Source organism: Acromyrmex echinatior, chromosome 11 (assembly GCF_024713525.1).
Source record: "Acromyrmex echinatior isolate Ae372 chromosome 11, ASM2471352v2, whole genome shotgun sequence".
NCBI classification, from domain to species: Eukaryota; Metazoa; Arthropoda; class Insecta; order Hymenoptera; family Formicidae; genus Acromyrmex; species Acromyrmex echinatior.
This window is the reverse complement of record NC_141862.1, coordinates 11,025,666-11,051,363: the sequence shown is the minus strand read 5'-3', so window position 1 is coordinate 11,051,363 and position 25,698 is coordinate 11,025,666. Positions and strand designations below refer to the sequence as shown.

At 32.4% G+C, this 25,698-nt stretch overlaps 1 protein-coding gene across 2 annotated transcripts; it reads left to right on the top strand.

The window, feature by feature from the left end:
- Positions 1-8,331: 8,331 nt before the first annotated feature.
- LOC105144333 (uncharacterized) lies at positions 8,332-13,221 on the top strand. 2 transcript variants are annotated; one of them, XM_011053187.2, is made up of 5 exons: positions 8,334-8,811; positions 9,732-10,115; positions 10,626-10,768; positions 11,976-12,784; positions 12,869-13,221. In XM_011053187.2, the coding sequence occupies exons 1-5, from the start codon at positions 8,673-8,675 to the stop codon at positions 12,900-12,902; spliced, it is 1,509 nt and encodes a 502-aa protein (XP_011051489.2). In that variant the 5' UTR covers positions 8,334-8,672; the 3' UTR covers positions 12,903-13,221. The 2 variants fall into 2 exon arrangements, with proteins under 2 accessions (XP_087267176.1, XP_011051489.2); XM_087411050.1 differs by lacking the exon at positions 12,869-13,221 and having other exon boundaries at positions 8,332-8,811; positions 11,976-12,788.
- Positions 13,222-25,698: the final 12,477 nt, after the last annotated feature.

Genomic DNA, 25,698 nt, shown 5'->3' with positions numbered 1-25,698 from the left:
GCGTGGCGCGTACAATCACGTAAAATGTTGAGATTGTAAGTGTCCCGGCGAGAAAGTAATTAACAAGGAAATGTCTCGTGTTTTCTAACACCTCTTATAGAGGCGAAGTCAACTCTTTCACTACGACACTTGATGTATGATATCAATGATTATGTAAATTAGATAAAATGTCACGACAATATTATTTTCTGGTAAATTACTTTACGACTGCTTTTAACATTTCTTGTAAAGTAAACGGAAGTCGCATCAAAATGCAGAGTAAAAATGATCTCTCGAAGGTGATGTTATTTAAATTCTTAAATAATAAGTAAAAGTAAAGTTTGGACAGTATCATAAAGATAAATATTAAGATAAATGTGAAAATCTTAATAAATATTTATAAATATAAAAATATAAATTGAGACATGTAACATAATCCATCATTGCTTTCAGTTACAGATAGCTTCAGTGCGATAAGTATCTCAATTCAACTACTAACCATCAATCGTCTGGCATACAAGTATTATCATATTCTATCGCATGTCCACAATAAAATGATATCTATTATAAGAATTCTCCCTTGTCTATTGTAAACCCGATATAGCAATGTCGATATTGATAGGCCTACCAAGAATAGGCCAGGCATGAGAGCCTCTGAGAGAGACCTGAGGAAGGTGTTGCGAGGAGTCTGTGGACCGCTATGACCCGGAGAGCAAGGACCTCTGGTCCTTGGACGCGCGTTCGAGTCCACCGTGTTCTTCTGCTCCTTTATTTTCTTTATTGCATTGTCCTTTTTTGTCGGTCGAACCCTCTCGCGGCCTGGTCGTTCTTTGAGTCCTTTTTAATTGTTTTATCATCGTTCCGCCTCCCTCTCGCCCTCTCGTTTTTTTCCTCTCAATGGTCTCTTCCCCGAAATAATTCACATCATTAAGACACTTGGCCAACGAACGCCCGCGGAAATCCCATATCCAAAATTTCGTGAGACATTCATCATTCTAAAATGATTTGTCGTATATACATTCTCAACTGCCATAAAAGTAATTAAAGATCTAGATTTTATATTTATATATATATATATATATATATATATATATATTAGGTGTTGGAATTAATTCGTAGCGTTTTACAAGTGATGGGAAGTACTTTCATTAATGTATTTTTTAATGCTCATGTGAAATAAATAACATTCTTTCATTAAAAACGCTACGAATTAATTCCAACACCTAATATATATATATATATATATATTATTGTAGCTTTATTTATTTTTGTAATGTTTTAGATTATAAATTTTATTATCGTACTTGTACATCGCCGACTAAAAATTTCTGCAAGTTTATCAAATTGTTTCTATAAAAATAAAAGTATCGCAGAAAAAATATGATAACTAATTATGTCAAAAATATTAAACGTTCTCGTTTGTGAATGCAGTGATAATAAAGTTAACGAAAAGCGTAAACATTTGTCATTAATGAACTACTTGAGCTGCGGTGATGTAGAAGTGCTAATCTTAGATGAGAGAGAGAGAGAATGTTCTATGTATGTATCACCGACAAAGGTCTACATATTGACATTTTATCGTATATTATCTTAAACCATAAGGAGATAGTCCATGCGTCACAATTAAAAAGATCATTTTTTCTTACAAGACAGCCGCTTATAAGGTGCAAATCTACCTAAACGCGAAATAAAAAGTCCTCTGAGGCCTGCAAAGAGTTTATATAAGGAGTCTCAAAAGCAACACTGGTAAGCTAAAAATAAAGCTTAAAAGTTGAAGCTGAAATAATCGCACATCCGCAGAAAGAGAAAAATTTACTACGTAATTTAAACATAATAATTTATGTATAATATACATAATTAAAATACAAAAAATTAATAAATTCTTTACATTAATTTTCACATGTTCGTAATAAGTAATTCAATAATTTTTTATTGTATTTTAATAATGCGATTATGCATTAAGTTACGTGTATATAAAAATATATAAATTAACCTCTTTAATTGGCTTTATCTGTGAAATATAGTAATTTTTGAGCAACTCTATATGCGTCTCATATAAAAATAATGTGAAGCGCGCGAATTTATCGCTTACATTCACCCACAGGCGATGCTTATCGATTCTGTAATCTGCTGCTCGTTTTTGACCGCGCGTGTTATTTATGCAAACTCGACTCTCCGTTTTAGGCTCCAAACGAATTTTGACGTCGTTGTATCCCGATATTAATCACAAAAAAAAAGTGAACGCGAATGAATAAAAGAATGAATCTTTCCAGATTATATCCATTTTTCTCTCATTTCGATTCCCGCATCAAAGTCCGACATCGACCTCTCAACTGCTATGTTCGCAATATTTCAAACTAGTATTTTTTCAAGAAAAATTTACTTATCAGTTGAAATAAAATAAAAATATATTACAATTTTCATAAAGTATTTTTTTCAATAATCTCTATATAAATTGTATTAAAAAAAAGTTTTATTATACAGAGTTCAGATAAGATATCCATGTTGATTTTTAATATTTTAAGTAATTTAAGTAAAAGATATAATACTTTCGATAATTTATAATTATATAACTTTATTTTAACATCTTATGAAGGATAAGAAGATTTGTTTCGAGCAAGATTTGAAATTAAATGATAATTACGCGATACCTTTGCTCTTCATTATTACTGTCAAGAAGTCCATAAAAGTAATGCGAAAGTAATCAGTTGTAATTTCGATAATACAATAATAACATCATTGAAAGAAATTATCGCACACGGGCGATTGCGCTAAGTGCTTATAACTCTCCGAATATCGTTCTATCATTCAGCATTAAATAATGAACACGTAAGAGTAGTGAAAAGACCACCTACGTCAGACATGTTCTTCAATGCGCGTGCACTTTAACCTGCGCCATGATTGACGTACCGATATGCTCAAAATGAATACCGAATGAGCATTACGGTATTAACGAGCGACGTCTGCATTTTTAACGTCGCTTCGGATGGTTCCTGCCTTAAAACACAACGTTTCTCAAACCTGTTTTTCAAGTTCCATTGCGCAAACGAAACACATACGAAACACGCGCGCGTGAGACAAAGCTTTAATTCAATTCAAGACGTAAGCAAAATCCATTTCTTTCTTACTTTTAAAGAAATGCTGAGGCGTCGAAAATTTCTTGGAACGTACACTTACATTTGTTAAAGCAAAAATTTAAATCCAAAAAAATAAATGTTTTTTAACAGATTTAGCTTTAATAATATATTAATTAAAATATACTACGTATATCCTTTGTTTAATAACAATTGTATTAATAACAAATTAAAATCGTTATTGTAGATAAAAGCCTCTCAAAACCCATCTATTACAGATGACAAAGAATAATATTCCCAACGTTCTCCAAGCTAGGCGTGTTCGCCAGATTTTCTTCTATGCAGCCATAAAATCATTTTGCTTCTAGAAGGTTTGAATTTATTTGCTCCCTACTGTGCCGAACACTTATCGAAAACTTATGTCTCGACGAGAAGATCGAAACACCTCGATTTTGTCGTTAAATATATGATAGTCTTCAAACATTAACTTATATTTTTTTCTTAAATAAGCTTAAATAAGCCACAACGTACACACAAACAAAGTATTAAGTTGTTGTTATATGCTTTCAATAATAAAAATTTTACAAAAATAATTCAAAATATATAAAATAAATGAGAATTAGACGCAATATTAGAAATAATAATAATATACATTTAGATAATGTATAATAAACAAATTAATAAAAGTCTTTCAATTGTAAATATTTATATAAAGATAAAAATTTAAATATTTATAAAATTAAAAATGATAATCTTTAAAATGCTAAACTTGATTTAATTAACGAAATAGGAATCTTAAAAAGAGAAATCTGAATAAGTTGAGAAATCTATCGTACCATTTTTATTATCAATACTTATGAAGATTCAACGCAAAGGAAGTCTCGCTAAGATATTGGTGTGCTCTTGACAGAGATATCGCTCTCGTATTTGGACTTAAGTGGCGTGCCGTGTAAGCCACTTTGAATTTATTATGCGATTTGGTATTCAATTCAACATCTCGCACATGGAAACATTGTAGCCCTACCGATAATATACGATAAGAACGAAAATAATTTTCAGGTTCATCGAAGTGAAGCGTCTTTAATATTCAAAGTTTAATATCACTGAAGAAAAAAATATCGGAATCAATATTCCTCAATCAAAAATAATTACGATTATAAATTAATATTGTATTTAAATAAAATCAAATATGATAAAAATGTCAACATTGGATGTATGTGTGTGTATATAACATTTATTGTCTAAAGATATAAATAAAGAAAATAGGACATGTTACATATTAAAAATGTAAAATGTTATGTTTTTCTTATTGGTATTTTTATTATATTCGATTTAATCAAAACCTAATTGGTTTTTTTGCTCCCAAATTTAAATATAAATATATACTTTTTAGTCATTTTTCATATTTGAATTAAATTTCTCTTAAAATTTAATATTGTTATATATATTTTTAATTATAATAATTTGAAAAATTACGAATTTATCTTTTACGTATTTTCAATACTTCTTAAAACTTTGAATGATATTAAATTCCATATTGTCATTATATTTAAAAAAAATATGGTTTAGTTTGTCCGGCAAATAGAATTGTGAAATTATTTTATTTGCAGTTAACATTCTATGACTATTTAACAAATAATAATGTTAACTACAAATAAAATAATTTCACAATCCTATTTGCCGGACAAACTAAACTATATTTTTTTTAAATATAATGACAATATGGAATTTAATGTCAAAGTTTTAAGAAGTATTGAAAATACGTAAAAGATAAATTCGTAATCTTTCAAATTATTATAATTAAAAATATATATAACAATATTAAATTTTGAGAAAAATTTAATTCAAATATGAAAAATGATTAAAAAATATATATTTATATTTAAATTCAGCAGCAAAACCAATTTTTTGGCAAGATTAAGGATTATAATTAAACAGTAGAGATGCAAGAGTGCGTTTCTAGGATTTATACTCGTTTTGTTTATGACTCGTTTCTCATTCATTGCACTTTCTATGCATTTAAGGGTTAGAGCTAACCATTCTCCCTGAACTGATCTCGCGGTCTAGCAAGCGGAATTCCCGTCTCGTTTCTCTCTCCTGTCGGCATTCCATCCTAGATCCCTCTGCAGTTTCTCGGGCTACGGTCTAAGGTCTAAGCGATTCACCGCTCGAGTTAAAAACAACGACAAGGTCTCGAACGGACGCGAATGATGACGAAGAAACGATGACTTTGTCGAACGCGCGATATACATGTCAACTACTAGGATTAAATGAGGATTATCTTGAATGTCACTCTCATGATACTTTGATCGTAAAATGACATGTTTATTCGCAAACAGTTATCAGCGAGAAATCCTATTAAATTCTTATTAATGTTTCATTTATTTTATAAATCCTATATATTTAAATTAATAAATAGTTGCAACGTATGCATAATAAATTATAAATTAAAAACAGCTTTAAGCTTTTTGCTAGTTTAAATATTTTATTTATAAATTAATGTATAATGATTAAAATATATGAAGTTAAAATGTATGTGTGTAAGTAAAATATATAAAAAGCAATAAAAATTGATGTTAAATGCACAAAACATAAATTTCTGAGAATATATAAATTTAAAAAAATATAATCTTCCCTATAAAACGTAATCTTCCCTAATAAATGTAAAAAATTTGAAATGTTTAACTTTAAATTAAAAATTAAATTATTATCCAATTATAAAGTATATAAGATAGATGAAATTTATAATTGTCTGTCTAGTAATATTATTCTAATTATAGCATACATAAGATGATTAAATTTCCATCAAATCAGATTAAAATTTTGTTTCTTTTTCCTCATCTGTAAAAAGTCCCGATATTATGTATGCAAAAAAGATATGCAAGATTACGCGTATCCTTAAGTATCGCAGATCTTGCCGACGACACGTCACCCGAGGACACGTTGAAGAACGCAATGGCGAGGTCATTCAAGGGTGATTCAAGATTACGATGCAAAATTCGAAGGCAAGGGGGAACCGAAAAACTCGACAGATTCCGGGATTACGTCGGGGCGAAGAATCGTTCTCTTCCTTTTCTTTTTTGTTCGCATCAACCGGATTCTTCCTTATTGCCGAAACACCGAATCTCTTATCTGAAGGGATAATAAAAAGGACGATGAGCCCTCCCTGGAGGACGATGGAGCCTCCTACATACAGCGCGAGCCGCGCTCTCGCAGCCTCCAACACAGGACCCACTCGCGAAATACTTTCGAGTAACGAATGCGTAACGAGTCCTCTTGAGAGAGCGTCCACCTTTGCATACCGATGCCCGGGTCCTTCTCCTCCTTTCGTCTCTTCCCGCAGGTTGTGAAATTTTTTCTTCATTTTCCTGAGCTATAGAGCACAGTCTTAGTCACACAAAAAGCCTCCTAAACGGCTGATGTCATCACGAAATTCGCGAATATGCATTACATTTCTCGATTTGTCGAAATCAATACTCTAGTCCTGAACTTAAAAAAAAATAATGCTTATGAAACCTATTTTAATTTATTGCGTATATCATTCTTTTATCATCTTTATTTTATAAAATAAGAGAAAAGTCAGTATAATATTTAAATCAGATACTCATTTTTCAAAAAATAATAAGTTTCAAAAAATTATTCGCTGAATCATGTGCGATCATGTGAAATAATTCTTCTTGTTAATGGAACACTATATAGCGAAGTTCTAGGAATAAATCAGAAATATAAAGCAACTCAAGCTTACGCTTGAAGCTTCCGATGTGTTTAGTACCAGTTCTGCGTTTAAATGAAACAGTGCATAAAATATCATAATCTGCATTTATACGTGACAATATTAACTGTATAAACTATGTTTTTACATATTATTCATGTAAACAATCTATGGATCATCGAAGTCTATGTTCTTTATTATTGCACTGGACTGTACTAAAGCTCCTATCTAGCTTATATATTTTATTTATCAATATTAAATATATATTAAACGTCATAAAATATAATTCTTTCTATATCGTATTATCCAATTTATAACCATTTACATATTTTACATCGCTCTTATTGTCTACATAAAAAACAAATATGTGCAAATTTAACGTAAACAAGATGTAACTATTTCATAGTAAATGTAATTTTAAAATATATAGTGCCCTGAATAAAATAGATTAATCTACCACTTAAAGTCGACAAGAAAAGACTCTAAAATTGTCAATAAAACTCTTAATTTTGCTTAAGGGAGTCTTCTACTCTAGTTTATTGGGTCAAAAAAAATCGATTTTTTTTATTGCATTTTCGGAAAGTTGATAGTTTTGAAAATATATTATCAAAGCCGTTCACAGAAATAATACAATAACTGAGTTATTCATTGTTTACTAAAATGGTCCATAAGCCCAGTTAGAAATGATAATGGAATTTTCTCAAAACAATATTTTTCAACCGCGTTGACATCTTGGGAATTAAATCCGTCCGATCGATTTGAATTTTTGCGTGTTCATTTAATATATATATTCTTTTATTATTTATTTGGAACAACGGAATTTAATTTGTGATTATTTCATTTTATTATATAAAAAAAAATGAAACAAATTTATAGAAAATCAATATCATTTTTCTAAACATTACTGTTTCAACAATTTTCAATTTTTTTCTTATATTCTAGTTCCAGTAGTAGTGTAACTCTTACAATTTAATAATTTCTTTGATTTTTTGGTTTCAGACTACTAGAATTAACGAAATGATGTTAACGCATCAAAAAGAAATTTTTTCATATATCTTGCGTATCATCAGGTATTTGTTTTTTATATGATGCATATGGACACAAAAAATAATTTTTAAATATCTATTTTGTACAAATAAAGTTTCAAAAAGTTTCATATTAATATGTTCTTTTGTATTTTTTTAAGAACCAGTAGAATTAAAAGCTGTCCTTAACTTTGTTGAATTCACCAATATGTCCAAAATGAAAGTTTTAAAACCTTAGTCAAGTCTTTGGAATCTTTTAATAAATTTAACACAACATGAAAGGGTTAAAGTTCTAACTTCGTCCAGTAACGCCACAATATTTAACGCTACAACCCCTTGAAGTTCGACAAAAAACAGAAAAAGATAACAGCTGGGACAGAACGAATGATCACCATAAACGTGCACACATCCTTCGGGTACATCCTAAATCTCGTCCAATGGGGAGTCTTCGAAACCTTGAGTAAGAAGTAGAGGAGGGAGATTCTCTCGAGAAAAAGAAGAGGAGGAGGATGAACGAATCGGTGCGAAAGCAACGGTCGCGAGCACTTCCTGCGCAACAAGAAGAGGGTCCTACGCGGCGCACCGCCGCGTAATTGAGGTCCTGCAGACCCTACAAGGAACGGCGGTGGGGGCTGCCCTATGTAAGGCTCTGGAAGCGATCAGGTCCAGCCCATCCAGCATCAGGACACCGTACGTCTGAATTCGCGCCACTTCAAGGATTATCGGTGTCGATTGTCAACTAGTTCAGATCACCCAAAAATTGTTTCGACGAGATAGTCTTTAAGAAGAGCGATCTCCGATCTGGTAAAGGACGCTTATCCCTGTCATCGGAGAAGAAGAGAAAAACAAAGAGAAGAAAACTGAAAGTTCATCAGGGAGAAGATGAGAGTGAGCGTGATATTGGTTTTTGTAGTCTTTGCCTTGGGATTCGTCGGTGCGGCTAGAAGAAGAGACAGACTTAGGACGACAACGACGGCATCGCTCGTTGATAGACAGTTCGCCTTCGCTGGACAAACTGAAGGTCAGTGTCAACGGCTTCAGGGTTGTGATTCAAGAGTTTTGCGAAAGGTTTCTTTATGGAACTGATAACAATTACAGAACATTACAGAAATAAGCTAACAATAACATACATACACGCTATATGTAAATTCTTACTATTAGATTACAAAAACCAAAAGATATAAAAATATTTAAAGGGTGCTCTAATTCTTCAATCTTTAAATCGTTTTTTTATATATTCTATTTAATGTGTTATATTACCTATATTTTTCGTTTCAATCACATAATTAATTAGAAAATTTCTTATAATTTTTATAGATTACGTAAATTATATTTATAAATAAATTATACATTACCAATTATCTTTTAACATTAATTATAATAATTATATAATAGATATAAATGATCTGTTTTCTTAGTTCTATCAAATTTACAATCACTATTGCTTTTATAAGTTAATGCGTAAAATAATATTTCCATTATTATTTATTATTTATCAAATTAATCGCTTTGTCATTTTTCTACTATTCTTTAACTCTTTATTTGCAATCTGAATCTTTTTTAATACAAGCGAAAATTCGCTCTTAAATTTCTTCAAAATAAACGAAGGTGGAATCCGATTTTCCTTACTAAAATAATTGAAAAACCTATTCGATAATATAATAGAAATCTTAAACTTTTTTACATTTTTCTTGAAAATCTAGAACAATAAAAAAAACTGGATTGGATAAAACAAAAAAGACCGAGATTATAGACAGAAGAAATAAGAACATGATTGTAGCCGGTAGAGGGTTAAACAAAACTATGACTGCTATTATTAGTTATTTATCATTAATTACCAATTCTTAACCGTAATCGCACATGAGCTGATATAATATTAAATCATCATTATCTTCGACGATGACATTCTTATGGATTAGAACAATCGTCATTAAATTGCAGAACTAGAAAATTTATGGAATAACTTCGACAGCCACAAACTGAATGTTCGTGCGGGGACTTGGAAAAATGATACGGAAAATAGAATCATTCTTAGTGCCAGACAGTATCCAGGACTTCCGCACAATCCGGGTGACACAAATGAGCTTCCGAATCCCATTTCACCACCGGTGCAACCAGCACCACCACCATACCAACCTCCGCCGGGCTGCCTAGGATCGAGAGGCCAGTACCCAAGCTCGAAAAGCTGCGCCAACTATCTAAATTGCTGGGATGATGTGGTGATCGAACAAACCTGTCCGGCTGGGTTACTCTTCAATGATGTCGCCGGTTATTGCGACTTCGCGTTCAACGTCAACTGCGGTGATCGACAGCCCGCTACGCCGAGTGAGTGTGATCGATAATTACGCGGCACGAATCGTTCGCTCATAGTTTTCGATAGTAATAGCAATGATTAATTCGACTGTTCTCTAATTACATAAATTTCCTTAAACAAAGCTTAAAGTATATTTATGAGAAAACCGGCAAAAGAAGTAAAGAAGCGGGAAAAGAATATCGATATCACATTTAAATTATTATCGTTGTAGTGATAAGTGATCAATGGTTTAAAAAATTAAAAATTTACACTGAAAAAAAAGATTGGTCACTGCAACAATTTAGATAGTAAAATATGGCATAGCATTTTTATATGGCTGCAGCAATCAGATTTTAGTTGTAGCAGCAAATTTTTAGTTGTGTTAGCCTATCGAAATCATATATTGACATTGCAGATAGGCTTATATTATCTAAATGATTGTTGTAGCAATCAATCTTTTTCTTCAGTGTCTTTAGATTTTTCATAATCTGAAAAATACGGACAAGGAGAATAAAGAAATAGTTATATATATTATTTGGCAGAGCCATCATTGCCGGCGGGATCGAATCTATGCCCGGATCCAAACGGACGTTACAGAAGCTCGACCAACTGTTCAGAATTCTACTTGTGTGACGCGAGCAAACCTGTCAAATTCAATTGTGCTCCTAATTTGGTCTACAATGACGTAAGAATTCATTCTAAAAGAACGCGGCGGAAACGCTCGCCGATTTTTAAATACACAGTAACGTAGCAAAATGCTTAAAATAGATCTCGCAAAATATTGCTTTCTATTCTGCTACTTATTCCATTATTTCTCAATTTTAATTTTAATATATTTTATATACTCTCTATCATTAATAAGATCAAAAACACTTGTGATTTCTCGTATTCCATAAAAAATTAAATATTTCAGTGCAAAAAATTATACAAAAGTTTACAATAATACATTTTAAGGAGAAAAGATAGAGGCTTTTTTTTAAATTTGTATTTTAATTTAATCTCTGCAATATTTTGTTCCGAAATTGTATAAAATTGAAAATTTGTATTTTTCCATATTTTACTTTTTCAATGTTTTACTTTGAAGCACTGTAATTTGATAAAAAAGTATCGAATAAAATTTAAAATAAATCAAAGTATAGACTTTATAAGCTTGGAAATATTCACGAAGTTAACATACCATATTTTCAATTTTGTTTATAGCTCCCGTTAATACTATTTAGATTCTACTAATATATGTAATTTGAAATAAAATTCCAATAATTATCAATTTTAATATACTTTAAATACAGGATGATAAAAAAAATCATTCAGTATTTATATGGTTGATAGTACACACTATACTGTAAGTAAAAAAGGCTTCATGAACATAACTCAAAAACTCACAATTATTTCTAAGATATAAACAATTTTATATGTTAGTATCATAACTAACTTATTGGTTTCTATGTGTCGTATGCGACGTGAAGATTTACCTCAATGTTTACAAACTGCAGTCTGATTGTTCCGATCATTCAATTTTATAATACACTATTATAATGAAAAATTTTACCAGCAATTAGTAAGTTGACATCAACCAATCACTGTGTTTGGATGGACATTATGGGACATCATCTCATTGTATCTGTAATTCTCCCAAATAGGCTATCAATGCTACTTATTTCAATTTCTCTTTTTTCACATCGTGTGCAACACACAGAAGAGACAATAAGTTAGTTATGATATTAATATAAAAAATTATTTATATCTCAAAAATGGTTCAGTTTTCAGCCTATGTTCAATAAAACTTTTTTACTCAGTATATTGCGTACTATCGACCGTATAAATGCTGAATAATTTTTAACACCCTATATACTAATGTCTCTACATATATCAGTTAGGATTTCCTATTTCAGATACTGAATGTTTGTGACTATCAAGAGAACGTGGACTGCAAAGGCGCAGCAACGCCGAAACCATGGAAGCCTACACAGCCGCCAACTCAATCCCCGCAACCGTCTTCTACCTATGCTCCTACCAAGCCGCCCACTGCTTCTCCTAAGCCACCTCCTCAGCCGACTTATCCACCTCAACCACCAACTTATCAGCCGCAACCACCGACTTATCAGCCTCAACCACCAACTTACCAGCCTCAACCGCCGACTTACCAACCGCAACCACCGACTTATCAGCCTCAACCACCATCTTACCAGCCTCAACCACCGACTTATCAACCTCAACCACCGACTTATCAGCCTCAACCACCGACTTATGCGCCACAACCATCAACATATCCCCCTAAACCACCAAGTTATCAGCCTTATCCACCACCGCCTCCGTATTCCGGGAATCCTTGGCTGAATCAAGCCAAGTCTGATTCTTGGCATCCACGAAACATAGCGAAATCTAACGAAACTTTACTGGAGAGCGACGAAGAGATACACAAACAAGAAATATCAACTGATAATCCAACATTAAGTAATCAGCCCGTACATGACGTAATAGAAACTTCCAGTTTGACAAATCCGTGGACTCTGCTCCAAGCAAACCTACCATCAGAACTAAAGATAACTCCATGTCATGATGGCGATATGTACAAACTTAATGACTTTTGTACTAAGGTGATAGTTTGTAGACGCAATCAACCTGAAGTGATAGAATGTCTACCGGGACACTCGTATGACAAACCATCGGACTCTTGTATGCCTTTCAACTTTGCAATATGGTAATGTTCTTTTTTTTCTTCGTTTCATATTAATACGAGTATCTCATTAATTTGGACTAATATATATTTTTTTTTCTATTTCAGTGAGCCCTCTAGTACACCTCCCACTTTGCACTAGGAACTCGCATCAAAGATAAAAAACACATTAAAGAAATATGTTTATCAAATCACCATGTTAATTATTTCTCATTTCCACTATACACAGTAGTATTTAATTAAAATTTCAAACAATAGCTAAAGAATTACTAGTAAGCAAATTTGAAAACAATTCGAGAACAATAATGAAAGGACTAAAATGAAATGAATAAGTAGATGATGATATTTAGTATCCTACTCTGTAAGTTTTGTATTCATTCCCTTAATGTACCATTCTATGAAGAAAGCAGAAGTTTTCGAATTTGTAAATCAATGTAAATGAAATCTCTATCTCTTCCCAACATACTTTTTATATTTTAATTCCAATTTCTCTTATATATAGCCCGTAATTAAACATATAAGTAAATAAAAAAATAATTTCTAAACCTGAGAAGTTAATTTTAAAGAAAACTAGATTTTAGTAATCATTAATAAAGAAATTAGAAAAAAGAAAAGAAATTATTTTTATAAGAATTTCTATCGACGGTAAACACAATTCGCCCAAGATTCACACAACTCAAATGCTTTATATTGAAATCACCAGATTGCAGCACGCGTTCTCCCACGTTCTCCAAAGGGCAAGGAGAGCGGAGTCGAGAAAAGTGGCGAACGGGAAGGAGGTCGGAGGGATGCGTCAATGATCAGAGAAGAGATTATTTCGCTCCGAGGAATTGGAGCGTGATTGATTTACGGAGAAATGTATCATACATTTGATCCTGTGGCGGCGTTAAAATGGCCGACGAGCTCCCATCGCTCGATATATAGACACATAATTGAAACACAACTCGATTTTATACTCGTTTCTAGAGAGCGTGCATAACACATGCCTTCTTCTCCAATGGCCGCGGACGATCCTTTCATTTCTCTAAACGATTTTTATGCCGTTTAACTATAAATTTATCAGATCGTAACACACCATAATTCGCGCCAAATGGCTCGTTCTAATTTTCACAGTTTTACTTTGCAAAACAAACTATAATAATTTCAACGTTATTTCGCCATTATTGATATACATTGCTGACGATAAAATAATTAAAAAATTAATCTAACCTGATTTTAATTAGAAAATTAATTGATGAATTGATTTACTAAAAAATTAATCTAACCCCTTTAAAAAAGTCAATATATTAAATTTAAATTATATTATGTAAGCCCGTATTTATTATATATAGGTATTGAAATTTCCAACGTCGGCATTGAAATTACCATTTAATAAAAATATCTAATATATAGATTCCTAAACTTACAAATCTTTTAATATTTAAAATCTGTGAAAAATCTTCAAGACAAGTTTTAGAAATTTAAATATCGAATATCTATCTCTACAATGAATCTGTAACATTGAAAAATTCAATGTTAAAGATTGCGCGGAAAAGCACAAGCTCGAAGTAATGCAATAAGAACAAATAAAATGTATCCACATGAAACTATTCTTGTATCAATATCACAAATTAATAATGCTGATTGCACAATACTCATATTATTTCGATATTTAATAACATTTAATAATGTCATATTACATAATTATACTGCAATTTAATTATATTATTATGATCGGCAAACTTCAAGGACACATTTTTTATTAAGCAACGAATTTTTCCCTTTCGCTTTTCTCGTTTCCGGCGACGCATTGTCGAGAGAATTCAAAGAAAGGGACCAACCGCAATGACCTTTTAAAGCCTTTTCTCGCAATCGTAATTTCGCGTTTGATCACACACGCTAAAAAAGGATGGCGGAAAATTTATTATCAAGGGAAGGAACCAAAGATGGAATTTGGATTGAAAAGAAGGCGAAAAAATTTGTCGGATATCTTAAAATATTTTTCAAAGTTTGTGCACGTATCACGTATACATATAATGGGTACATATAAAAATATATAATTGAGGCGGGTACTGGTTACAATTATATAAACAAATGACCATATAATCACGCAACGATGTTGTATAACGCCACGGAGTTATTACAATGATCATGTAACAGTCACAAAACTATACAATAATGTAATATGTAAATAATAACCGCGAGATTTTTGTCGCCAACGCTTCTATAATACTTTAAGTATCCTGGACAATAGGTACAAAGATAGCAAGGAAAGTTTTATAATTTTATTATTCAATAAAAAACGATATTCTCTTTTCCTTTAATAAAGAAAATATTTCGATCAAATCGGATATTTTGATCAAACAAAAGTCATGAAATCGTTTAGAAACGGACGATCGAATATCGAAAGTAACGGCTGGGGAGACGCCTCTTATACATTTCACTCGGACTCGGTGGCGCAAAACTTGATAATTATGTAATAATACGCGACATTACGTCGGATATAAAACGGCAAAAGGTGCAGTGAAATGTGAAAATCACGACGGAGTATGAACTCTCTGAATATGTAAATGCTGAGCGATTAAATTATTGCTCGAATACAAAAATCTTTTATCATATGACAGAAAAATTGCTATCTGTAGTTAGAATAGCAAAAATAACGGAAATTAGTGTTTTAAAGAAATAAAGATGGAGTATAAAAATAGATGTATTTTTATCTCTTTTATTATTACTATAATTCAAATTAATATATTATATTAAACATCATTATTATTCTCATAAATAATTCAAGGATTATTTCGTAAAAAAATTTCTTTGGATGGCGAAAAATAAATTAAAAAATAAAATAGAATATCCTATCGTCACTTGGATTTGTTAATAAATCAATTCTAACTGATACAATGTTATCGAGTTATTAAATGCAAGAAGGTATCGAAAAATTTAATTTATCTATACACGAGACAATGATGTCAAAGAGATATCTTTGTCAAAGAGACTTCCTTGTTTTCTGTTTTTTATTGCTTTTCTGCTAACACACATCTATCTTTCACAGCTGCACACATAACTAGCGAACTTTTGCGAGAACACGAGAAAATACTCGATATCAAGCCTAATCGATGTAATGTTAAGTAAAATATAATTGCTTAAAATGTACATAAAATGTATACGATATGTTGTACATTTTTATCTTCGACATTTGAAGGTTTTATCTATTCAATCGACATACGATTGAGAATGAAACAAAAGTAGAACAAACAAAATCAGAATTGAGTGGTGAACGTTCACGGAGACATACGAATTGATTGCGATAACCATTCGCAGCAGGAGGATAAGGGGTAAGAAGGATAATCACGTAATTCGTATTACGGAAGGCTCACTGGGGTCGAGAAAGGCAGGTATTTGCAAGTTGGCCGCACGATTACGACGGCCTCGACCTTTCCGGAAAAGCTTGAAAATTGCAGTCAACGAGGCCTGCGATTAGGCACGCGTGAAAGATCAACGATACATGCTCACCACTTGAATCTCTTGCATGTATCATGCAACGCGTATCGAACAATTGCCAGATATCACAGATAGCTTAATTTCTTTTTTTTATACGACGTGAGAATGTGCACGTAAATTCGGAGAATAATAAATATAAAAAAAGGTGAATGAATAGAGAAAAAAAATCAACATGCATCGTTACGAAATTTCTGTCGCGAGAGGAATCGCCTTTCTCTTACCTTAATGACTCCCAAAGGACAACGTCCTTTCGGCGACCGAGCTATAAGACGACGCATCGTTAAATGTTAACACGGCACGCGATCTTTTCGTATAACGAGATAAACACAGTTAATTTTATAAAGGATGCTCTTCTTTCGAAATATTATCTATCAAGCGCACCGTTCTACAAACAATTTCAGCGAAAGGTCTCATTGACCTTTCCGCTTGAATTTTTCGAGTTCGTATCAATAGTCGCGAGCTACGAATCGAGAGCTGAGCTCGTTCCGCAGACGAGGAATTTATTCTATTTATACATCATGATCAGAGCAATAAATAGTATATTATGCAAGTTCCTGTTAAGCAGGTAATACACGAGTCGACGAAAAATCTTATTACATCGCGATATATCGAGTATAATGTAATAAGACTTGCTATACATCCGTCAGATATTCGCGCATGAAATGTAGTTGATAAAAAATTGTATTACGTCATCACGTCACATGCAAATAAGATCTGCTGTTTTTCAAAAAACACTAAAACGTCTGAATATAAGTACTAACGGAATAATAAGAAGTTGTCATGTACAAGTAACGCCCATAGCTTGTCGTGTCTATATAAAGGATATAAGAAATTTAAAATCATAGTTTCAAGTAAGTCTATAAATTAATAAGTACATCATATAAATGCAAGATTATATTTCTAATAATTATGATAAACTTTTTCAGCGCCTTAATTTACAGTCAAGCTTTTTTTTAAATTAATTTTTCCATTACATACTAAATATAAGAAAACAGTTCTTCTTGAAAAAAATTTGACCTGTCCAAAATCTCTTCTACCTGATCTGTATGAGATATCACTTTGAGAAAAAGGAAAGCAAGAAGAATATGATTAGCATCTTTCAAAAAATAAACTCGTGTAAAATTGGGCTTCCAATTTTTGACAAAATTAATTTTCTATAACTCATTTGATTATTCATTTGAACCTATCTACCTGAGTCGAACATCCTTAAAACTTTAATTGATAATAACTTTTTAATTAAAAGTGTATAATCGAAAAGTCGATTTATTTCGGAATGTGCAAACGAAAATTCAAAATGTGTATATATGTGCAAACAATAAGCAATCGAATGAGTTATAGAAAGTTAATTTTTTCAAAAGTTGGGGAATCAACTTCACACGGATGAAGAATGATGTGACGGAGCGATTCACCAGCCGATTTGAATATTACTATTCGCATGGCATATATATCCGATGATATAATAAGATGATCATATATACCCGTAAAAAATAAACAAAAATAGCTTGTCGCCATCGCGTGCTGCAAAATACATCGAATACATAACACGCGTTCTAAATCAATTGTTATATGCCAGTCTGTCGTTACCTGTGCTACTCGATACGGCGATCCGGAGGAGGCACGAGACATTCCCGCGGCCTACGTTTCACCATTGCGTTCCGCGAATTTTTTTTTTCGCACTGACAGAGAAGGTCCTCTAGGTGTGACTCGAATTCTTTGACCTGTCTCTTTCCGTCTTCGTCTCTCATCGCTTACTTTCTCCGCGGGTCGACCGCGGCCAAGAGATAGAGAATGCTTATTATTCCTATTAGATAATACACTTGGGTATACATCCTCATAAATATGATCTACGAGTTTCGCTGTACGAAAGAACAAAGTGCAAAAGGTGACGAATGTGCTCTCATAAAAGATGTGATTCAAGACGAAGTTGTTGAATGCACGAGTTAAATCACATTCTAAATTGATATTGTGACTTAATATTTAAGTTTCATAAGAATTATAATAATATATAATATTCTTACTATCACACACACACGTTTTCATATGTAAATAAATTTCGAGAAAACTACACGTTAGATTCAAATGTTATAATATATAATTATAATTAAGCACATGTTAATTCTTCGAAATTATTTATATTATCCATTATCAATTCACAGAATTATCTTCATCCAAAAAGATTTTTATTGTCTTAAAGAAGAAAGTCATATATTCAAATAATCACGGAAAGAACAGTTTGGCTGAAATATCTAAAAATTTAGATAAATACAGATTTAAAAATAATTTTGTTTAGATTATCAAAATAATTATATAAGATTCTTAAATCGGTTACTACAACGTTAATTTACAACTTATTGTTACAACTTATTGTTATCGATGTTTAAATGTTATATATATAATAATATTTTGAAGGTTCAACAAAAAAAATTATTTTCTGTAGCTAAAAAGCTTAAGATCTGTACCTAACTAAATATTTAGATACTTCAGTAAAATCAATCTTTCCATGTAGTCTTATTAATATTATTTAATATGCATTATTTTTAAATATCTATTTTCAATATATAAAATAACAATATAAAATTTAATATGTAGAATGCTAATCAAATGAAATCAATATTTTATAAAATACGAATAGATTGAATAAAAATGTAATTTTGAATAAACTTAAATCAGATGATGCTTTATGTTAATCGAAACGAGACATAAATATAATTAGATTCTGTATATTTTTAATTTTAAAAAATTCTTTTTCAAAAATCAAAGATTTCTGAAAGATCATGATGGACCTCTACCTTCCGGCGGTTCTCCAACCTACTTGGCTCGAACAAATACAACTGGGTCACCTTGCCGGAGGTTTTGCAACTCCGATAGGCAGATAAATATCCAGAGGAGCGAAACAGTGGACAAAACGCAGCCTGAAAATCCGGTTTGGGGAAAATAATGACGCGACAGTGTTCGTCGATGAAGTTTCAGGGGAAGAGGGGGGGAGAGAGAGGGCTGGGTCTTTGTGCAGCGATGGGTGCAAACCACCTCTTCTTGGAACACATTAACCGTCCTCGACGTGGATAATTTTAGACTCGTGAAAGGACGATACCAAAATATCGTCATGGCCAGGAAAAAAACTATACCTTCCGCTGATGTGACGTCGTTAGAAGAAATAATCGGCAAATTATTCAATCTCAATCTTCATATTAAATTTCTTGAAAACTCTTAAAAATTTTCATAAAATTATACTTTTAAAAAATATCACATCTTTAAAAAATATTAAAAAATATAGAATAAGCATATTTGTAAGCGGTAATGACACATAAAATGCAGTCAAACAACTATATGAGAATGTTACGTATTGATTCATTAATAATTCGAGTCAATTAAACCTGATTAAATTACGAGCATTATAGTCAAAGAGTGGAAAGGAACATTTAATAATTCCAAAACACAGATATCTTAATATCTTTCAAAATATTTACATGCACGTGTTGCAAAATTGTATTCATAATTGAATATTCAATTCTCAATTTTAGCAATGTAAAACAAGATTTATAAGGCCTTTACCGCATCAATGTCTCGACGTCCTAAATTTGAGGGCCAGTTTTCGAATCGATCAAGGCTGCGGTTACAACCTCGACTAAATGATGTCGATCATTCTAATGCATTTCAGTTGCCAGAAGGTGAATTACGTAATAGCATGTTATACCCTCGCCGCGCCCAACGTGTCTCCCTGTCTCCCTGTCTCCCTCTCTACCTCTTTTTCGTTCTCTTTCTCTCTGTATCGACGAATGCATGCGTGCATGCATATATTCGAAGTAAGGTTAAACCCCGATGACATTTTGGACGACTTTCACCGTGCAGGACCGGCTACAGTACAGCTGCTTTCTTCGTCTTTTCGTCGTCGTCGCGTCGTATCGGCGCAGCTCAGTATAGGGCGCGGCCCACAATCGCAAGTCCGATCGAAAATGGTACTTACTACTTACATGCAGCATTCTGTAGGATCGGTCCGCGGGATTCTTGTTGCATGACCGTGACCCAAATTCCGCGATAAGAAGAAAATTGGATCACCGGAATCCACAAGATCGAAATAAATTAACAAAAACTTGAATTTTCTTTAAATAATATATAAGTATACTTTTTATTTCTGCACACACATGTCGTAATTTATACCTTTATACCTGATTTATTTTAGAAAGATGCAGAGAAACTTAATCTACCGTATCTTAGCGAGAGCATTCCAACGGCAAGAAATTAAATGGCAGTCGATCAGATTGACTGAACTGGATTAGAATGAGAATAGCTGTTAGCAATCTGACGAGTAACAAGTTAAAGTCATTTTCTTCGCTATAGTTTGGATTGCGTGTCATCGACGATATTTTTATCGCATCCTGATCAAGCAATGTTAGAGAGAAAGCGCGAAACGTGCGTAAAAGTAAAAACAATTGCGATATAGAGCCCTCTCTGCCTATGTAAATGCATTCCCGGCGCTTGCATTTCCTCCGAGGTTTTCTATTTTATTTTTTCCGCCGCGTGAGCGAGCCGCACGTTTTTATACACCGTGCAAGAAAGTGCATTCTACCCGCCTTCAGATCAGCGGTAAGAAATGCAAATAATTATTACGAAATTTAACATGATATTAACATACATTGTATGTGAAAAGTATGTTACTATGTTAATGTACAAAAAGATTGATAAATATGAAACGTTAAATTATCATCTTTCTTTTTTAATATGAGCAATTAAATTAAAACGTTAACAAGATTCCGCAAAACAGCAGAATTACATTTATTATATACTACTGCAGTTATTAAACGTATAAAAATCGGTTTCTACACGGAAAGGACGATTTTACTGAAATATTTAATTAGATTTGAATTTAATTAGATCTGATACAGAATTGAAAATAATTTTGTTAGAGCATCAAAATAATTATGTAGGAGATTCAAACTGATTACTAGAATGTCAAAACTTTTTATAGCATTACTCATCATGCTTGCAATTATTAATCGCAAAAATTCGATTTCTATATGAAAAGGACAGTTTTGCTGAAATATCTAAAAATTTAACTAAATCTAATACACATTTGAAAATAATTTTGTTAGACTATCAAAATAATTATGTGGTATGCTCGAACCGGTTACTAAAATGCTAAATCTTTTAAATAAAACTAGTTTTATCATCATGTTTGAATTTTCTAAGTAATTATTTCGATAATCTAACAAAATTATTTTCAGATCTGTATCTAATTAAATTTTTAGATAATTTATCAAAATCATTCTTTCCATGTATATTACTGTAATTGTCTGTCGAATTTGAAGTAAGTGGTTCGTGAATTTCACTCTTCCGCGTAACTTCCAAGAAAATTAGAAGACTGTAAGATTTTCGCCTGTATTCCAACATTTAATCGCGGAAGAAACAAGTCGTCTCGTCGAAGCGTTACGAGTTACGAGCAAACTCGCTGCGTGTAGTTACGCGTGCGTTCGCTCGCGCGTGATCGTTCACGCTCGTATCCGGGCCTTACGTCTACAATTCCTTACAATCGTGTTGCAAATTAGGGCTGGAGTTCACAATGTAAGAGCTCTAGTTCACAATGTAAAGCTATCGCCCAATTCAACGTCTCTCTTGGAAGGATTGAGAAGTTCAGAAAACAATATGTTGTGTGTTAAATAGGAAGAGCCAAACGATAAATAAAAAAAGCTTTTTTAAATTTCAACTGAGTTTCCGAAGAGTTTCTTAAGAGTTTCTGAATATTACGATGAAATTAAATTGTTTAATTAATAATTGTTTAATTAAATTTATTTCATAAAATAGCAAATTAAACCACCGATATTATTATAAATGGAGCTAGAATGATAATGGAATTCCCGATAAGAAAGAAAAAAAAAGATATCAATTTCGTGTCTACTATGGGAACAATTATAAGCAACTAATATTGTTGCCGGCCGGCCGGCCGGCTACAGTTAGGATCGCGAATCGAGGAGATAGCTACGGAATATGTAGGGTGTAGCGAAAAGTGGTTCTCCTTGGGCTTCGATGCCGCATTCCCGCTCGCATGCATCTCCTCTCCCGGCGGCTTTTTTCCGCGCCGCAACTGCTACGTGGGCGACGTAAAACGGATATGCCGTTACGAATCCGCTAAGTGCCATCGCACTGCACATCCTAAGACGATGACGTGTCCGCCAACGGAGTTACTTTTACGGTCATTCAAGCATAAACGAGAGGCACGCCTCGACGAGGACTTACATTGAAAAGATTACAAGTCTAGATTTTGAACTGTTACTTATATGTTATTCATAATGATAATGTCAAAGTATTTTGCTATTTTTCGTATCAAGAAAATGATATTCTATTCTTTGATCGTAATTAGAACTTTAATTACTTAACACATTAATACACGTAAGATGTAGAACAAAAATACAAGTTTAAAAAATGAGTCGATATTATGTGCGAATAAAGGGATAAAATTCTAGAAAAAGTTTTACATAAATAATGTATCAATTTTATTCCATACTACAAACCGCTACACGCACACTTTATTTTTCAATATAATAATTAGGTTTCCGTGAAACAAACAAATTATAATTGAAAGAGAAAGATTAGAGATTACAGAAATTAAATTCTGCTGAGAAGCGAAATTCAACGATTATATCCTCACGAAGATACGTGAGGAACGGGAGCGAAAGGAGGCGAGGAGGCGTAATCCCGAAAACACAACGAGCGATATCTCGGTTCCGTTCTGAATGCAATGAGGGAGATTGCACGATCAACCAGCTGATGCATCCATGCACGAGACATCCTCCTTTCTATTTAGAAGACATTGTTCGCGCACGAGATCTAACGGTTTCACGACGCTGCGATACGTGATAAACACGATGTACACATATGTACTGTGTACATACTCGATATTTCACTTATTTTAATTAAACTTTACTTTAATCAAAGTTTGTCTAAGAAATTTGCAATCAATTTTTTTCTTAAGTTTTCGTAATTAATGAGTAAAAATATAACAGCTTTAAAAGAGAAAAAAAAGGTTCTTTTAAAGTTATTATATAATAAAGTTATAAAATCCATATAATTTTTCAATGTTTTCTTTGGGAAAAAATCATGCTAAAGCTGCATTTAAAATCAATGTTTTCAATAACATATATTATGAGAATAGTTCGAACAATTCTCGATTTGATATAGAAATGACGTCACAAATATCAAACTGTTACAATTTTAGACAAGTTTGATTCTTCACAGAATTCCATTAATTGGTTCTGCAAGCATCGTATTTCGTCAGATTACGTGAAATCATTTAGATGATTGTGAGCTCTATAATCTTCGCTTTTGATTTATTCATACGATAAATGACATGTACCAATTTTTGGACGCAAGGCAGTCTGCTTGCCTGTCTGCTGTCGGTGCAGAAAAGACGTGTAAAATTAAATACAATCGAAGTCTGAGTCCAAAAACTGGGTAGCATTTAAAAGTCGTGACGCGCGTAAAACGCCGCGTTGTAACGCATCGAGGAAAAGGGAAAAGTGCTCTCAAGAGCACGTCACAGAATAAAAGAATCGTGAATCCGTGCGAAAGAGAAACGGCGGATCGACAGAAGAACACGAACATCTGGCTGAATTCGAAATCGTATATCGTACTTTCTTTAAAGTGAAGCTAATGTACTCCATAAAATTTCTGACCGTTGAAAAAAAGAAAGAAATTAATCTTTTATATTAAACATAATAATTAATCACAACAATTCTCTCTAAAACTTTTAAGAGTGAATCTCACTCTAAAGAATGAAATGTTACTCTTAAAAATTGGAAACTGTCTACCTTTCTTTTTCAAGATTAGATCAATTTTCACTTTCTAGAGTGAGATTCAACTCCAAAGAATTTTTAGAGAGTATATATTTTTCTCATAAAATTTTAACTCGTAAAATTTTTAGTAAAATTTTGATTTAGGAATCAATTCCATTACTCCTATAATTGGCTCATTTTTTAATATTCATCATTTTTTAATAAAGGCTCCTTAAAAAGCGGAGCGGATTTGTAAAGTTAGCAAGACATTCTCTTAAAATAAAAAAAAATAATGACAGTTCTACTTTTCTAACTTTTCGTAATTCTACACACAGTACTTTATAAAAATAAAAAAAAAAGATCTATTTATTTTATACTAAAAAATCTAAATTAAAGATATGACGCGCTAATTTCACAAATCTATATGACACTCCCCCTTCAAAGTATAAGAAAACGATGAACATTACTACTTCTTAGGTTTTAGCGATAGTTTCGGTCTCTAAGTATTAGAACTGTCATTATTTCTTTTTACATTAATAAAGTGTCGCGCTAACTTCACAGAGCCGAGCGGCGCGGCACGGCGGACACTTTTCATTGAAATTTCATCTGTGGGCAATCTCTCGGCCCGATCTCGTTATGCCCGTCGCGAATCGCGAAGGAAATGCGAAATAGGGAATGCAAGTCGCGCGCGTGTAAGGAGGAGCAGCCGGCCAGTCGATTGATTGACATTCGCGAGGCATCACCCACGTATTGCGACGCTGAGGGACAAAACGCCTGGAGGAAGGTGTCTATGTACGAGGAAGGTGTCAACAACCTCTTGCGGCACTCTTCTCCATCTGTGCTTTTTTTCGCCTCCCACGCCGCCTCATTGGCGATTCCTCCGCGATCCATCCGACGAGCTCTTTTTAGACGTCGGCTTAATGTAACGCATAGTCGATCATTGCGAAAAGACTCGATTAATTTTTCATAATTTAACAAGTATAAGCAATTATAAAAGTTCTTCCAGAGATTGTAAGAATCTTCTTCAAGTATTGAAAAATGCGTATAAACGCAAACAAAGTTTTTCCTGAATCAACGGAAGTAACTTTATTTTATTCTTAGAAAAATTTTGAATGCAACTCAAAAGTTAAATATTGAAATTTATACGTAATCAAGAATTTAAAATATTTAATGTAATCTTTCAAGTATGTTTTATTTATAATGAAGATTTATAATATTTATAATTTTTAATAATAAATTTTGTTATCGTATTACTTTGTATTACTTTTTACGCATGCAAGACTTTCTAAAAACATAAATTTGTAAATTGATATAACTATTCCATTAGTCATAATTATGTTTATAAAAGGAGAAATTATGCGATATTTTAAAATGCAAGATCAATTTCGTATAAAGCTTCTTGTATACATAAAGCAATACTCTCGGAATTTATAAATGTCTGAAAAATCAAATATTTAAATTAACCAGTTTGTCTCCGCATGGAACAACACATATATTTGTTAAAGTTCACGTCTGCAAACGATAAAGTTCAACTGATCAAACCTATTGCTTTATACATTTCTTTAGAAATCTTTAGCTAAAATCTTTTACTAAAAAGCAAACTATAAAATTTCAGAAGAAAGTTGAGACTTTATTTCGATATAAATTTTACCAACCAAAATTAGTATAATACAATTTATCATATTATACTAA